The sequence below is a fragment of the Sus scrofa genome, chromosome 13, assembly GCF_054392235.1.
Source record: "Sus scrofa isolate SSC_HxYL_T2T_F1_AM1 chromosome 13, Sscrofa_HxYL_maternal_Yorkshire_Landrace_v2.0, whole genome shotgun sequence".
Taxonomy (NCBI): Eukaryota; Metazoa; Chordata; class Mammalia; order Artiodactyla; family Suidae; genus Sus; species Sus scrofa.
This window is the reverse complement of record NC_139395.1, coordinates 121,100,725-121,115,441: the sequence shown is the minus strand read 5'-3', so window position 1 is coordinate 121,115,441 and position 14,717 is coordinate 121,100,725. Positions and strand designations below refer to the sequence as shown.

The following is a 14,717-nucleotide window of genomic DNA, read 5'->3' as shown; positions in this document are numbered from 1 at the left end:
ACCCCACTTACCAATCAAATACAAGGCTGAACTGAAAAGTGAAGGGAGTGGATTAGATTATTTTTATCCCTCTCTTGGGAAGTAGCTAGTCATAGAGTCCAGCAAAGGGCAGACTTATAGATGGTGGCTAAAATGGTCCCACCTAAGGGATTTCATAGTTCTGGGGAGAGTTAGATCTTTACAATACATTTTTTGTGGGTATTATTTTTGGTGGGCTTGGTAAGAGCCTCGTTTAAAGGTAAATCATGTTATATGGGCAAAGAGCCTGTGCACCCCTCAGTGTCTCAGCTCAAGCCTTGACAACTTAGAACTTAATATGAATTTAGTATTACAACCACAGATTTTGAAGGTACATTTATCTTTATCGAAATAGCACAACAGAATTCTGAAGCTTGGCAACTTCTGTGTAGGATGCATAAATCAGGTTTTCGCTGCACTGGCCATACTCTATAAAGAAACAAAAATGAATGATATTTTCCAATCTCATTTATAATTTAGACTCGAAAAACTAGTACCTATGCAAAGATTTAAATGTATTGTCCTATTTATCATGGTTTTGAAGTGTCTGTTTTTAAATTAATTAAGGTTTGAATAATTAATGTATGCATACAATAAAATTTTAAACATCGAAGAGATACAGTGAAAAGAGAGTTTCTTTCTCATCCTGCCCAGATCTTCCCTTGTAGTGCTAGTTTCTTGTACACCTTTCTAGACTGTGAGGACAATTTTTTTCTCAGTGGCAGTTAACCATTCATGCTGTTGTGTATTTTGCATTTTCCTATATTGGACATTGATTCATATGAATGCAAATAGCAACAATAATAATGTTAGTTAAATTTTATTTCATGGTTACTATGAACTAGGCATGTCTTAAGCACTTTACACAGACACACACACATACACACACGCCAGTATGGTTGGTACTATTATTATATCAGATGAGGAAACTGAAGCCCAAGGAGATAAAGCAGCATGTTTAAGGTTCCATAGCTGGTCGACTTTGGGCAGAGCTTAGACACTCGGCAATGACTCATTCTTCTTAACAGCTATATTATGTGCTACTGTGTAGATATTCCATATTCTGACGTTCAGTTCCTTGTTAATAAGTAATTAGGTTGATTCAAATCTCTATTTTTTATTTTTTAGGCTTTTTTTTTGGGGGCGGGCATGTCCACAGCATGTGGAAGTTCCTAGGCTAGGGGTTAAATTGGAGCTGTAGCTGCTGGTCTACACCACAGCCATAGCAATGCCAGATCCCAGCCACATCTGCTAACTACACCACAGCTCGTGGCAATGCTGGATCCTTAAACCACTGAGCGAGGCCAGGGATGGAACCTACGTCCTCATGGATACTAGTTAGATTCGTTTCTGCTGAGTCATAATGGGAACTCCCAAATCTCTAGCTTTTATAAACACTGCTTCCAGAATATCCTTCAAAATATATTGCTCACACATGAGTGTCTCTGTGTGATGATTCTAGAAGTTGAATTTTTAAGGCATAGGGCATATGCATTTTAATTTTGATTGATTGCGGCAATGCTCTTTATGATGTCACTAATGTTTCATAGCAGAGCTTAGTTTTAACTTAGTTCAAAATGACTTAATGACCTTCTCTCTTAAAGTACACCCACCAATCATATCTCCATCCTCACCTGCTGCCCAAGGAGGTAAACTAGAATAGCTTGTGTCTTTGCGGGATTGGATATGGCACCCACTGTCAACAGATGAATATTGGCAGAAGAGAGGAAACCTATTAAATGATGACTGTGTTTCATTTCTTTCTTTATTTCTTTGTTTCTTTTTTTTTTTTTTTTTTTTTTTTTTTTTTTTTGACACAGCCACAGCATGTGGAAATTCCTGGGCCAGCCACAGCAGTGACATCCCTGTGTTCTTAACTTGTAGGCCACCAGGGAACTCCTGGACAGTATTTGAGATTCTGTATTAGATGTTTAAAATTTCAAGCATCCATGAGAAGTAAAAGTCCTGTGTCATAAATGAGAAAACCAAATTTTAGAAAGAACCAGGATTTTGACAGACTCCAAAATGTGGCTCTTCATGATTTTGTACTGTCTCCACCTTAAAAACCATGCACTTATGTATAGGCTTTGAATCAATTATGTAAATTGGTAAGGTTACAAATAGATTAATAAATATAACAGCTAAATTTAGGTAGTGAGAGGAATTTCTTTAATTATTATATTTCTGAAGTGAATCGACCCTAGTCCAGAATGTAAATGAAAAATTTTAAATAATCCTATTATACTCTGTTACTTTACTCATTAAGGAGAAATTTCTTTTCTGTCTCAATGGCAATTTTAATTTTTCTGTTAAAGGTCTGGGACTTCAATGGCCTTTGTCACCACACACTAAATGTTGGGCAAGAGGGAGCTGTGGATATTTCACATATTCTGGTTCTGAAGAAGATAATACTGGTTACAGGCTGGGACAGGTATGATATGCAAAGCCATAGGAAGGTAAAAGGAGAAAGTTTTATTTAAATCAAAATCTAAAAGAAGAAAGAACATAGAAGTCTTGACTGATTCTGAATCTTTAACTTGCTGGCGACCTAGGTGTGTGTTTGGAATTGACTGAATGCTTAGTGAATAAAAATTTTAAGATCATGTAGTTTGAGTGGCTTTCAGAAGGATTACAGTGCTTTCTCTGGACTTTGGAATCTCTCTTTGTCTTTAACCATTCCAGATAGACATGTAATACCCAGGAAGTGGGTATTAACTCCAGACGTTTACTAAATTTTATAGTCAATAAATTCTTAATGTAGAAATTACATTCCTTCAACTGTAGAAGGAACTCATTCTTTCTTCTATTGTTACTTAGTTTAAATTGCAGCACAAGAGGGGAACAGCCGGCTGAAATCTGTTAGCTCCTCTTTCATATCAGGGCAGAGAAGGGCCTTTCACAGCCCACTTACTCTTCTTAAGCAGCAATTTTTCCATTTCATTACAAGGAAAATTACTGTTCTTTCTTTTTTTCTTGGGAGAACTAAGGGATCATAAACAGAGCCTTTTCTGTGGCATTGTATAAGCACTAGGAAAATTAAAGTGTGCTGTGTTTCAAAAATATATTGTCCATAAATTCAACAGTTCACAAAATACTGCTCTAAGAGGTGCTTTGTCCAAAATTATTCACTATAGAATTATAACCTTAAGGGTTTAAAGCTAGGATTAAATCAGATTTTATATCTGGAAAACTAGGAGTATTTATTTGGGGATTTTTAAATCAATCCTAGGAAAGACTTTTTTTTTTTTTTTCCTAATGCAAATAGGCACATACAGAGAAGAATATATAGTGTCATGCACAACCTAGTTTTCAGACAGAGTTAGACTATAAGGAAAGAAGGATATAGTTCAGATTATTCTACTTGCTATTAAAAACTAATTTAGTCATCCTCACCTTTGAAAGACAAAGCTTCTTCATATTCCTGGGAGCAATCATGATCCATCAGTGACTCACAACCTCTTCAACAGACCAGGGCCTAGTGATCTCTGTAATTAGGCGATGGCAATGAATAAGTGAAGTTCTCTAACATCATTGCAGGGTAGATGTGTAGCACCAGATGATCTGCTTTAAATTTGAACAGAATGAAAAAGAACTTTAAAAAATTAATCGCTATTAGTCAAAACCTTGGCAATATCATTTTATTAATCATATTGGTGAGACACCTCTGGTTAGAAATTAGTATCAAATGTGAGGTTTTTTTATTGCTTACAGGGATAAATTTTGAAAGCTTAGGTGTGCGGAGTCATTCAAAAGTGGTTTAGAGGAACCTCGATGTTCTGCCTATATTAATGGGTAATCACTTTCTATAATCTTGGGGAGGAAATTTTGGGAACATTGAAATGAGAGGATTCTTATCACTCCTCTCATTTTCCTCCATCTTTTCCATCTTCTGTGAAGTTGTCAGGACTTGGATCCCTTAGTTGGAATTGAAAGTTGATGGAGTTCCTGTCGTGGCTCAGCAGTTAACAAACCCGAATAGCATCCATGAGAACGTGGGTTCCATCCTTGGCCTTCCTCAGTGGGTTGGGTATCCACCCTTGCGAGTGAACTGTGATGTAGGTTGCAGACGAGGCTTGGATCCCGAGTTGCTGTGGCTGTGGTGTAGGCCAGAGGCTACAGCTCCAATTGGACCCCTTAGCCTGGGAACCGCCATATGCCTTAGGTGCGGACCTAAAAAGAAAAAAGACAATAAAAAAAAAAAAAGAAAGTTGAATCAATACATTCCCAATTATATTGTTTTACTTTCATATTGATGAATTTAAAATCATGTTTTCTAAGTAGGAGGTCTTATGTTAGGATAGATTTTGTAGGATCTTTGCAGGGTCGTTTTTTTAATTCTTTTAACTAAAGAGGCAGAAGAACAGATCTTTTTTTTTTTGGTTATAACTTAGGAAGGATGGTCCATTAAGCCAATTCCTTAATAGTTTAGTGATTTGAGAAGAAATAATTGTAAGACTGACAGTCAGCTTATTAAGCTTTCTTTCAAACCCAGAGGAGGCTGTTAAGTTATACTGTAAGTTTATTTTATTTTATTTTATTTTACTTAGGCCACTAGGGCCTGCCATTACATCCTAACTTTACATTTAGATTCTATTTAAATAAAGAAATTATTTTGATAATTCTGTCCAAGATAGAATAGAAACTACAGGTATTGAGTTAGGTACCTAAATATGCCATCCGATTTACTTTATTTATAGTACTTTGTAGCATTACACATTTTACATACATTATTCAATTTAGTCCTTAACTTCATCTTGGAAGGTAGGCAACATTTTATAGATATATCAAATCCCTATCTTCAGCTCTTATCTCTCTAAACTCACTTATCCATTTACTTGATGGATTTGTCTGACTGCAATCCCAAATTCAACATATTTTAAACTGAATGTATTATTCACTCCCTTTCCCTAAACATGCTTATTCTTAGATTCAGAGCTTTAGTTAACAGCCAGGCATTCTGGTCATCCACCATGCTGTTCCCTTCTCACTCAACTTCACAACCAAGGAGTCACTAAGTCTTATCTATTTTATATTCTAAATGTTTTTTTCGAATATAGTCCCTTTACTATTCAGCTGTGTAATTCAGATCATTTCTGCATACATGAATGTCACAGCCTTCTTATTTGTTCTGTCCTCTAGTAATACCTCCCTTTTACCTCTTGAAGAGATTTTGTTCATTTCAATGATTTCCACATTTCTTTCTACAATGCAGTCTATCTATGTCACTTCCTTGTTTAATGCCTTTTGAAGTGTCTACCAAAAAAAAACCTGAAGCTCCCTCTGGCCTGGACCAAGTCTTAGTTTCATACTAACCCATTCTTATGTACGTTCTAAACTCAAATAACAACTTGCTGTCAGAATGTTCCCAATCAAACCATATCATACTCTAATAAAAATGATTAAAAAATCTTGTTAAATACATGGTCATATTTATGTTGGTAAAACTAAATGAATAGAGGATCAATTATACTTGAATTTAAAGTAGTCATGTACTATGTATAGTTCTGGTAAAAGCAAATAAATAATCATAATAGTATAAGATTTTATCTTAATCTTATGCCCCAAAATTCTATGATTCTATATTTATAGCTCCCTATAAACTCAAGTTCTTCATTTTCCCCATTTTTTTTTAGTTTGTTTGGTTAAAGGAGAAGCCTCTGTTTATGAAGATTTTATCTCTGTAAAATATCTAGACTTGCCCAAATACGAAAAAGAGAATCTTTCATATAATTTCAAATAATTCTGAAAATGTGATTAACAGTAGCACTCTTCACAGAGCTATTTAAAAAGTAGACACTCAATAAATAGCTGTTGATATAATTTTATTTCTAAAAGTATTTTTAAGGGAAATGAGATTAGAGATTTGAAGCTCTTTAACAATAAAACTTATCTATCACAAGATACTAAATTCTTAATAATTGCCTCACTAAGGAACCTACATATAATCTTACACATGACTCAAGCAATTTCTATTATTAGGATAAAAATCAGAATGAACATTTCCAAAGCTGTGACTTACTCTGAATAATCTTGGAGGCTAGGAGGGGGCGAGTATGTCTGAAATTCACAAATAACCCTCAAAACTAATTTTGTGATGTTTTCAGTGTCCAAAATTGGACTCTACAGATTTTAGGAAAAAGCATAAAAATGAACTGATTTATACTGAACTCATTCTCTACCTTTGAGATACTCCCTTTAAGCTGAAAAAACAGTGGATCGAACATAGATAGGTTCTTATGATAATTGGACTAGCAACACATGAACAGTTAACCTCTGAGGGAACAAATGGTTGACTGTGTTCTTTTGTTCTCCCATGACAATTTTTATGTGATAAATTTCGGTAAAAGTTATTTTCCCGGCTCATTCATCCTAAAAGAGGTTTTTAAAAACATTAAAATTTTTCTGTTTTACACTTGACAGGTGAACTAATTTTGTTTTCACAGAATTAGTCATCATCTCTAAATTCTGAATTAGAGATAGGACATAATCACAAGATGACAGAGTGACTTGGTAGCAGTTCTCATTGGTTTTCAAATGTGAGGTGTGGAATGGAAAGGGTAAACTCCTTCAATGTCAGAAAGAACAAATCTGTGACTCCTAAAATGGCCTAAAAATTGGCTCATTCTGCACTTCAATTTTACTCTTGGCAAAAGTACAAACTTAAAAAAAAGTTATCTTGGAAATGTACAAAGTAAGAAATACAGTGTGGCTTCTGAAGTTATTTTAAGGATAACTGTCATTTCAAATGAAAGTTTCAGGTTAGGTTTTAAGGGAAAGGTGGCAGCTAATTAGTTTCTCACCATTTTGACACACAGGGTCAAATATCAGAAGGGCTACTTTTTACAACATCTTCTGAAAAGCATTTTGTGCCTTTGGGTGGTACTTCCTAAATATATCTAGCTAGTATGAGTATCTTGGCAAAGAAGACATGTGACATTGAATTTTGGCTGAACGATAATAGAAGAGGTATGGATTGACCTCTTCCCTCTCACTCCTACCCTCACGCTCTCCATTCCCAAAAGGTAGTATCTTCCACTAAACTTACCAATAGGTAAAGATAAAATTTAAAATGTTTACATATAAAGATATTATGAGATTAACTGCAGTTTCAGAACTTCAGATTACCTTACTCACTTTGCTAAGCCTTATATTAATATTATGAAAATAACATTGTTATTGATTAAAAATAGAATAATTCACACCTTGACTCAACAATATTTGTTTGGGGAAAAAACAAATCTTTGCTCTCCTAAAGCTTATTTATGGTAGGAGAGGGAGAAAAGAAAGAGACAAATATAGACAATGATATCACATAATGGTAATGTAATAAAGAAAAATGATGTAGGTGAGAGATGAAAGACTCAAGGGAGAGTGTTTACCTGGGTGGTCAGGAAAGGCTTACTCTAGGAGGTAACATTTGAGCAGAGAATTTTTCAGTCATTAATTTTTCAGTCATATTAATTTTTCAATCATTAATATGTATTGAATACTCACTATGTGTAGGTCACTATGCTTGCTTTGTAGGGTTATAGAAAAAGACAAGACTCCTGGTTTCTGAGAGCTTACAATCCAGCAGAGGAGCAGTGACTCTATAATATTATTTGTATGTTGTAAGTAAAAGTAAACGGTGTAAGAGGTCAGAAGAAAGAAGTATTTCTTTCAACTCTAGTTATTAAGAAGCTTACAGAACAAGGCAGACCTTAGTGAATGGGTGTTCGGAATGGTAGATGTGGGTCTGTGTGTGAAAGGAAATCCATGGGGAGATGGAAGAGCTCATCACGCACAACAGCAAAGCAGCTGGAAGTGCGAAGACTGCGTGGAGAACAGTTAGAGGACTGCTGGGCTTGACCTTGGACATGCGCTTCAGAAACAGCCCCTGAATCCCACTAACAGCTCCAAAGAGCAGGAGCTTTTTGCTTTGAAAAGTAAGGAAAGAAGAATACAGGGGAAAATTCTAAAAAAAGTTGATAGGACCCAAATATTACTGGGTCTTCAGTAACAGGCCTACACATTTGAATTTTGTCATGTAGGAGATAGAAAAAAATAAGAATTTTTTTTTAACAGGGTATGAGACTTAACTTTGATCATGATGTTTCCCCACTCCACCTAGAGTGACTTCCTCTTCCAAATCTTGCCCCTCACTTGTGGTGCAGCTCACATATGACCCCTCCACTCAGCCTTCTGTGATTCTACCCTGGACCTCCATGGCCATTGATCAGTACTTTCTTGGCACTTAGCACGTTTCACTTTGCATTTTAGTCATGTTATGCTCATGGCTCTGACCCCTGCATCAGCATGAATGGGGATTTCCATGGAGAAAACAGGAAATGTTTGTAGAATGAATACTTATTAAGTGCTCCCAAATAGAATGATTAATCTAGTAGTGGGATGAAGAATGTGCCAGAGATGGGTTAGCATATAGACAGTGAAATTGGTTAAGAGGCTGGTACAGCCATGAGGTAGGAAGTACTGAGCTGAGCTGGGAAGCTGCTATTGGTTATTTAAAATAAAAATGAAGGAATGAATAGGTAATATGTCAGGGAGGCAGAATTTGAGGTTTTTTTTTTTTTTTCTTCTGTCTTTTTGTCTTTTCTAGGGCTGCACCTGCAGCATATGGAGGTTCCCAGGCTAGGGGTCTAATCAGAGCTGTAGCTGCCGGCCACAGCCACAGCCATAGCAACGCGGGATCTGAGCTGCATCTGCGACTTACACCACAGCTCATGGCAATGCCTGATCCTTAACCCACTGAGTGAGGCCAGGGATCAAACCCGAAACCTTGTCGGATTCCTTAACCACTGAGCCATGATGCGAACTCCAGAATCTGAGTATTTTATTTGACTGGGGAAGAGAAAGATATGCAGTGGGCTGGCTTTCTGGTCTCTTAACCAAAGTCAGGAATTTGGGGGGTTCTGCTGTGGAGGGAAGACAGAAAATTTGGATTTTTGATATGTTGCTGATGAGATCCATAATGGAATGGTCAGCTGTCTAGTGGGAACTACTCAATGCTGGAAAAAGTTATGAATGAAAATAGATTGAAGAGCCATTTGTATAGAAGTGAGATGGGGAAGTATGGTGGTCTCCAAAATCCCTGAACAAGCCCTTCCGTGAGAAGGAAGTGGAGGAATGACAGTAAGTAATGTCCATTTTAAAGGGAGTAAGAGAAAGAAGGGAGGGAAAGTCGAGCAGGAGGAATGGAAGGTCAGAGAGCTGAGAAGAGAAGCAAGGTGCATTGGGAGACCTCCATCAGAGGATGAGGTGTTACACTGCAGGGCAACTGGGAGACTTTTCGAGTGGGCAGAATAGAAGCAAGGCTTTGGAAAAGTGAAGAGAGGATGTGGGTGAAGACACCAAGCCTGGGCTTACAGACACTCCTTTGAAATGCAGGTGGCTCCAGAAGGAGGCAGAAGCTTACCAGAGGCTGGAAGCCAGAGTTGAAATCAAGGGGAAATGGGAAGCCCCCACAAAGTAATACCCCATAATTTAATTTTTAGGCTCCTCCCTTCCCCACCAGGCAGCAGACATTTCATTTTCTATTCTTCCTGGTCTGTCCTCAAATTTACTAGCAGTGCCCCAGGATACTGACTTTTTAAAAACTACTATTTCTGTTCAAAGCATACCTGTCCTATGTCCCATTCCTTTGAAGTGGCATTTTCCAAATGTATTCCACAACTAGTAGTTCTTTAAGATGCTGCATGAGAAAGGACTCTGGGCAAAGAAGTCTGGGAAATGCCATAGGGGATGTGAACATCTTAAATGTCTTAGATGCTCTGATTAAAAAAAAAAACCTTAAATTATTTTGTTTAAACTATCAGATATTATTTGTTCACAGACTCTTCCCTTTTCTCTTATTACTGTCACAAAACATGGGTTCCATGTTACCCATATGGAGAAATTTTGCTTTCAGGTCTTAGTGATGGATAATTCATCTTATAAATGCATATGTATTTGGTGTTAAAGATTGTGAAAGGAAGATTAACCATCTTATAGTAAGTATTCATAATTTACCAGAAAATTCAAGAGAAAATCCAAAAGGAAGTTCAGTGTGGGGATTCAGCCATATGGATGACAAGTGGGAATGAAATTGTAGGCAGCTTTGTCTTTTAGTCTTTTAGACTTCTCAAATTACAATGCACAATGGTTACTCAATATCTATATTGCTTTTAGATCCACAGCTAAATGCTCTATCCCTTTTTACTAGGGCTATTACTGTGTTCCGACCTCAGAACTTCAATCAATTTTTCATCCACCCTGAAGAATGGAAGGGAGGAGTACAGCACCGTGACGATATCTTATGTGCTGCATTTTTACCTCCACAAACTCTTGTTACAGGTTACTTGAACCCATCACTTGACAATCGGTGATGAACATTGTTGTTATTTTTTGCCTCATTCACTTTGAAAAAGCTTTTTCTCAACTGTAGAATGAATAGATTTCTTAAAGAAGCAGTCCCTACACTTAAAGCTACTCTTGGTCCTTATTTCTAGGGCCATATGATAGTGGTAATGACCATCAGCTCCTGAGTCTGGCTACCTGGCCTCAGATTCTGGCTTCACCACTTGCCAATACATCATGATGAACAAGTTGTTTGAATTCTAAATTATGATTTTTCTCTGGCTAATAATGATATATCAGAATCTTGGTTTATAGTGAAGATTGATTGCATAAGGTAATCAGGGTAGGGGTTTAACTCAGTGCTCACAGTAAGCTGGTCAGCAAATATTAGCTTTCATCATCATCATCCTTTTTTGAGGAGCTGTGGTTATTGGGTACAAATCACACTTCCATGGCACTCAGATGTTTCGTAATAGGAACACATTAACCCTTTGGCACAATTTAAAGTCTTTGATTAAAGACTTATCTCACAAACTGTCTACAAATCCAAGCTCTTGAAAAGATCCGCAAATATACTTTGATGTGATGTATTAAAGGGGATCAGAAATTATTGTTACCATTTCCAGCCAAAGAAAACAATTTATAGGAGTTCCCGTCATGGCTCAACAGTAATGAACCCGATTAGGATCCATGAGGACATGGGTTTGATTCCTGGCCTCTCTCAGTGGGCTAAGGATCCCATGTTGCTGTAGCTGTGGTGTAGGCTGGCAGCCACAGCTCCAATTCAACCCCTAGCCTGGGAACTTCTATGTGCCAAGATTGCTGCCCTAAAAACAAACAACCTCCCTGCCCCCCCCCAAAAAAAAAACCCAAAAAGCAAAAAAAGAAAAGAATTACAGGGAAAGAGCTAGGATATCCATGAAGTGTTATAATATGAGGTTTACTGCTCTATTTACATGTCAAGTTTCACTATTTTCAGAACTTGCCTGATTACTTACCAGTAGGGCCAACTCTGCAGTTGAATTTGCTTTATAGCTGTTGGGAGTCTACCCCTGCAGTATCACATACTGAAATGTGATGGAGACAAGTAATGCTGTGTAGTTGTTATGTAAAATTGTCATAAAATACCATTGCAACTGGGGAACAAATAATCTTTCTTCATTCGTTCTCATCCCATCAGTCACATGTGAAAATTTTTGGTCAAGAACTTTGCAAGTGAAGTAATTTTCTCATTTTTAATTTAATTTTATTTATTTTTGTCTTTTTTAGGGCCGCACCCGAGGCATATGGAAGTTCCTAGGCTATGGGTCTAATCAGAGATGTAGCTGCCAGCCTACATCACAGCCACAGGAACACTAAGTCCAAGCTGTGTCTGTGACCTACACCACAGCTCACAGCAATGGCGATCCTTAACCCACTGAGAAAGGCCAGGGATCGAACCAGCTACATTGCTGTGGCTGTGGCGTAGGCTGGCAGCTGTAGCTTGGATCGAACCTCTAGTCCAGGAACTTCCCTAGACTGCAGGTATAGCCCTAAAAAGAAAATAAAAATAAAAATAAAATGATAGAGGAAGGTGGATACTCTCAGGGACAGCTGATCTATGGAAACCCATCATCCTTGGCCAGTCTATGAGTTACACAGGTGCTTTCTCCAAGACAACACAGAGTTCAGTGTGTATTACGCTCTTCTCTCTCCAAATCCCAAGAAAGACACCATTCATAAGTACCAGTCTGCTTTTGTCTTCTGCACCCCACTTGATGTTGGCGCTCTGCTCAGCAGAGCTGTCCTCCCTGGGCTGCCGAGAGCAGCATTCTGGGTATGCATGTTTCCTCCCCATGACAAGCTTGGTCAGACTCAACCTCACTATTTGGGCTTTTCTATGCTTCTATGATGAGCAGTAGGAAAGGACTCTGTGTAGGAAAAGTGTTAGGATTGGAGAAAGCCACATTGAATAAAGGACATTAAAGAGAAGGAATAAGGAGTTCCCATCGTGGCTCAGTGGTTAATGAACCCGATTAGTATCCATGAGGACGTGGGTTTGATCCCTGGCCTCGCTCAGTGGGTTAAGGATCCCATGTTGCTGTGGCTGTGGTGTAGGCCGGCCGCTGTAGCTCCCATTCAACCCCTAGCCTGGGAACCTCCATATGCCGTGGGTGAAAGCCTGGAAAGACCAAAAAAAAAAAAAAAAAAAAAAAAAAAAAAGAAGGGATAAAAAGAAGGTATACACACCACAGGAGAATAGATGGGGAGAATGGAAACCTAGGACTTGATTCACTTGCCCTCACTCAATAATAAACAATATGATGATGATTATTATTAACACTTGTAAAGTATTTGTAATAGACGAGGCACTATTCTAAGGCTTTGCATCCTTCATAACTGCACTATGAGAGAAAATTATTAACCCAGTTTTGTAGGTGAGGGATTTGGGGCCTCAAGTTGAGTTAACTAACTTGCCCACGGTTACACAGCTGGTAGGTGGTAGAATGAAGATTCAAACTCAAGCTATTTACTTACAAAGCCCGTATTCTGAATGCTTTATTACTATAAAATAAAAAAGGTATAACAATAAGTTCTGTCACACTTACCAAACAGGTATTTTGTGAAGATTCTAAGTTCTTAAGTTTAACAAAAGCACTAGGAATTACTGTTCATTCATGTCTCCACATATCGAGAGGGAACTTACCAAGTGCTAGATTCCATGTAAATAACTATGCCGATGATTTCTTCTAATTGCTGTTGCTCATATTTTCTGTCTAACTTTCCGGCAATTTGTGTTCTCTGTCCTGGCTCATTTAGGGAGTTATGATGGAGAAATTGTTCTATGGAACAATAGCACAGAAAATGCTCATCACGTCCTTCATCCTGATTACCAGCGGCTGCTAAAAACAAAATCGGGTGAGTGCAAGCCTGAAATTGAAATAGTGTGGCTGAGTCAAACCACAGTAGGCCTGGTTGTTTGTGCACATACCTGGTCCAGCTTGCTCCTAAATTATAGATGATTGGCTATAAGCGCAAGGGATTAGTGATATCATTCTCTTGTCAAAGTGACTAAAAAGAACCTTGAGATTTACTTGGCTTAGCAAATTCTCCATGGCTTGCCATTCCTTTTCTTTATGCTACATCAGCGTTTCTGAATTACTGACAGCAGGGAGCGGGCCTCTTATTTTTATCTACTTTAGTTTTTGCCAATAAACATGGCCAAATTGCCTTTGAGTGAACCTTGGGTGCTCCTTGGTAGGAAAATGGGAACGCGTGTCCGCTTGATAGGCTGCTCAGGCTCAATTGAGAGCTTGTATTAAATATTATGCCACCTGGAAATCTTAAATTATTTCTTGCTTTAGAAACCTGTGAGGAGCATTAGATGGGAATATATTGTATTTTATGGGAGTTTAGCAGAGCAGATGAATATTTTATACTTAGGCAAAATGTCTTAACAATTGCCTTTCACTTTTTATTTTAGTTTCCTTAGATACTAAAGGTTTTTCCTTAGACTAATTTATTTGGGTAATGAATATGTCATTTTTCATGGCCCAGTGAGGTCCTGTTGTCTCAACTGGATAAACTCACAGAGGCGAAATTAGATTTTCACAAAGGACCGGTCATCAGATAGAGCCCTTTGGTTTGTGTGTGTGAAGAGCTAAGGGAGTAATTTGTTAGAAGGGAGAAAACTAACTTAAGAGATTTAGAGTTTACTTGGCTGCCGGTACAAAACTCTGACCTGCTTTATGTATAAAGAGCTAATCATTAGGGTTCATCTGAAGCCTCCATGAAAGGGGTAGAATTCTGCCTCTTTCTCTGCCTTGGCCCTCAGGAGAGCACTGTCTTGCTCTTCTAGCAAATTGAATTGTGGCTGTGATTAAAAACACAGAGAGCTAGACAGGAAAGAAAAGCAGATAACATCAAATTTACAAAAGACACAAGAGGCGTTGCTATAGATTTCCTGCATTGAAATTTTGAAGATACCTCTGTATAGATTTTTCATAACCATGTAAGACTATTTATAGATCCTGAGATGAATCTTCCATTTTTATTAGTGTGGCCTGGAGATGATATCATTAGATAATTGAAGTACCATTAGGAATATCCTTTTTTTTTTTTTTTTTTTTTTTAGGAATATCCTTCCCAAGGTAACTCACTAACATATATTGCTGAAAAACGATTCTTTAATTATATTAGTCATTATATTCATGTTCATTAAATTATTTGCAAGCTTAATATTAATCATTAGTAAATTGAAAATGCCATGATATTAGAATCGCATTTGTCTGGAATGTATCAGGATCTCTAAGACATTAGCAGTGACTGCAAAATGAAGTATCTATTAATTCATATTAGGGGAAAACACTGTAAGTGGGTATGGAGTA

General features: G+C 37.5%; 1 protein-coding gene across 9 annotated transcripts in view; it reads left to right on the top strand.

Annotated features, from left to right (window-relative positions):
- Window positions 1-14,717, top strand: part of WDR49 (WD repeat domain 49) — a 149,383-nt gene that overhangs the window by 89,019 nt on the left and 45,647 nt on the right. For 7 of the 9 annotated variants that reach the window (XM_021069761.2, XM_084990231.1, XM_021069758.2 and 4 more), the window contains 3 exons: window positions 2,334-2,449; window positions 10,217-10,347; window positions 13,150-13,248. In XM_021069761.2, the coding sequence (XP_020925420.2) occupies window positions 2,334-2,449; window positions 10,217-10,347; window positions 13,150-13,248 (346 nt within the window). Of the gene's footprint in view, window positions 1-2,333; window positions 2,450-10,216; window positions 10,376-10,502; window positions 10,685-13,149; window positions 13,249-14,717 lie in introns of all 9 variants that reach the window. The other 2 variants (XR_014824265.1, XR_014824263.1) reach the window with 2 other exon arrangements.